The sequence below is a fragment of the Apis dorsata genome, unplaced genomic scaffold (assembly GCF_000469605.1).
Source record: "Apis dorsata unplaced genomic scaffold, Apis dorsata 1.3 scaffold_2, whole genome shotgun sequence".
NCBI lineage: Eukaryota > Metazoa > Arthropoda > Insecta > Hymenoptera > Apidae > Apis > Apis dorsata.
The window spans coordinates 199,357-201,902 of record NW_006263305.1 but is presented as its reverse complement, the minus strand read 5'-3'; the positions used below and the strand labels follow the sequence as shown (position 1 = coordinate 201,902).

General features: G+C 39.7%; 1 protein-coding gene across 1 annotated transcript in view; it reads left to right on the top strand.

Annotated features, from left to right (window-relative positions):
- Window positions 1-2,546, top strand: part of LOC102680323 (sodium/hydrogen exchanger 9B2) — a 97,015-nt gene that overhangs the window by 1,240 nt on the left and 93,229 nt on the right. Inside the window, exon 2 of the mRNA XM_006607140.2 lies at window positions 662-1,042. Coding sequence (XP_006607203.1) covers window positions 711-1,042 — 332 coding nt within the window. The 5' untranslated portion in view covers window positions 662-710. The remainder of the gene's footprint in view (window positions 1-661; window positions 1,043-2,546) is intronic.

The window sequence follows — 2,546 nt, the reverse complement described above, 5'->3', positions numbered from 1 at the left end:
GATCGGGCCGCTATCGGGCCGCGTGATCGACCGATCATCGGCGGGGGATCATCGGAGTTTCGACTTTCTCGGAGTCATCGTCACGCGATCGCTCACGGCGCGCTGTCAACGATCGAAACAGGAGACGTGATCGAGCCGTGATCGCCAGTCAATCGTGGAAAGCTGATCCCGCGCGACTAACCTCTTCTTTCGCGGTTCCGCCGTGTCGTCTATCGCATCGTCCGAATTCGAATTGATTTTGTCGGTTTTGTGAATTGTTTCTCCTCTTTTTCTTCTTTTTCCTGTTCGAAATTTTCGAAAGATCGAGAAGAGATCTTTTTCCTCTTTCCAACTCCGATTTCTCTACGCCGCGCGTGTACATGGATTCGAGTTGAATCGCACCACCGTCCCTTCGAGCGGCGAACTCGTTGAATCCGTTGGACGAGCCGTAACCCGTATTCATGCGATGATCGGTCGGAATACCGATGCCGTGTAATCGTCGTTTCGACCATCGATCTCCGTCTTCTGTGTTCTCCATCTTCGTCCAGACGCGACTCGATTCGATCGTTCGCGTCGAGTCTCGTCGTGGAGGTCGATAAAATCGATTTTTTTTCTCTCTCTCTCTGGAACAAAAGAGGCGCACAGACGTCGAATCGGCGCGTAAACGCGCGATCTTGGGCAGGTTATATCCAACCTCCCCCCCGATTATCCGGAGGAAGGAAGGGCGAGATATGGATATGGACATGAGCGGAAGGACGAACAGGTCGAGCGAGGAATTGGCCAAGAGGCGCGTCTCCATTAGCGATCAGATACTAGGCATGGATAATCCTACGTTCGATCATCATCGGCGCATAAGCGCGAGCTCGGAGCATAACTCGGATCAGGGACGTGGCAAATCGATATTGCAGCACGGAGGGAGCAACTACGGCAGCTCGGAGAATATACCGCAGCACAAGTTCGATCTCGAGAACGGGAGGATCAATGGAGGGAGCAGGAAGAAGTCCGCGTACAGCTTGACCAGCTCCATCAGGGACAAGATCGAGTACTCGGAGGAGCTGGAACGGTGAGAATTTTCCCCATTCTATTTCGCTTTGAAATGAAATTTCTCCCTATACGTGAGAGACCTTTCTTTCTTTCTTTTTCTTCTTTTTCTTTCCTCTCTTCCTTCTCGAAATCGAGAAAAAGAGTATAATTTCGAGTATAATTCACGACGGTAAGGTTAGGCTTAGACGGAATGATATATATGCGCCGTTACTCTTCTCTCTCCATTCTGATTTGTGAACATTTTTTCGGATCTGTCTAAAGATTTCAAACATTTTTTTCTTTCTCTCTTTTTTCGTTTTCGTGCAAGAAAAGGAAAATTAATTTGAGAATAATTTATCACGATTGTAATTGGAACGATATTTGATTTGATTATTCTTCTCTCTCGAGTTTTCGTTCATTCTGCTTAGGTTTGTGAATTTTTTGAGGATCTATAGGAACTTTTTTTTTCTTTCTTTCTTTTTTTTCGTGCAAGGAAAAGGAATTTTTGAGAATGATTCAAGAGACGATGGTAGTTAAAATGATAGAGATTTTTAGGAATCAATACTTGTTGTATGTTTTGAGAATTTTCGTATTCCGTTAAAGCGATGATAAATGGAATTTATGAAATTTTCTTCTTTCTTTTCTCTGATTAGAATTCGAAAGAATTTTTTCGTTTCGAAAATCTTTAGATCTTGAGAATAATTTATAACAACGTTGATTGGAATGATAATTATTTCTACTTTCGACACTTTTTTCAAAAATCGGTAGAAATTAAGAAATTGTATCTTATTATATACGCGATAAAGCTTTTAAAGAATGTTCTACATTTAAAATACTATTTTTCTTGGGTAAGAGTAATCTTATTAGAACAAACATATCGATAGTGCAAACACGCGAGAATTTAGTAAATTTGATCGCATTAAGCTTTTACGAGTGTTTGATTAAGCGAAGCTCAGAATGGAATAATGGAATGTTTTAATCGATGTTTTATCTTCGATAAATCTAACCGCGTAGAAACGATTTTTCTCAAAAAAAAAAGGAAAAAAAAATTACATTTCCGAACGATTAATTTTTTCCGAAAAGAACGGAAATTTTTTTAATACAAATAGTTACGAATAGTTTGTGAAATATCGACGCACGAGATAAATTAAAGACATTTTCCGAATTGATATACGCGGCCCATAAACGTTTAACATTAAACGGGCGAATAATTTTCACGCGACGAGCGAATATTCGACTAATCAATTCCGTAACAACATATTTTCGTTGAATCATCCTTCCATTATTCAAATCAATACTTTGCGAATCTCTGCTATTACGACAATAACAAAAAAAGAAAAAAAAAAAAAAAGAACAATATACGCGCAATATCACAATAACATTACAAAAACGCGAGAAATAAAAGGATAAATCTCGATACACCGAGACGAAGGCATTCATCGAGCATAAATTTCTAAAATGAAAAAAAGAATAATAAAAAAAATAAAACAAAATAAATATCGATAGAGCGCATCGATCAATCACGCTTGCAATTATTACGCATC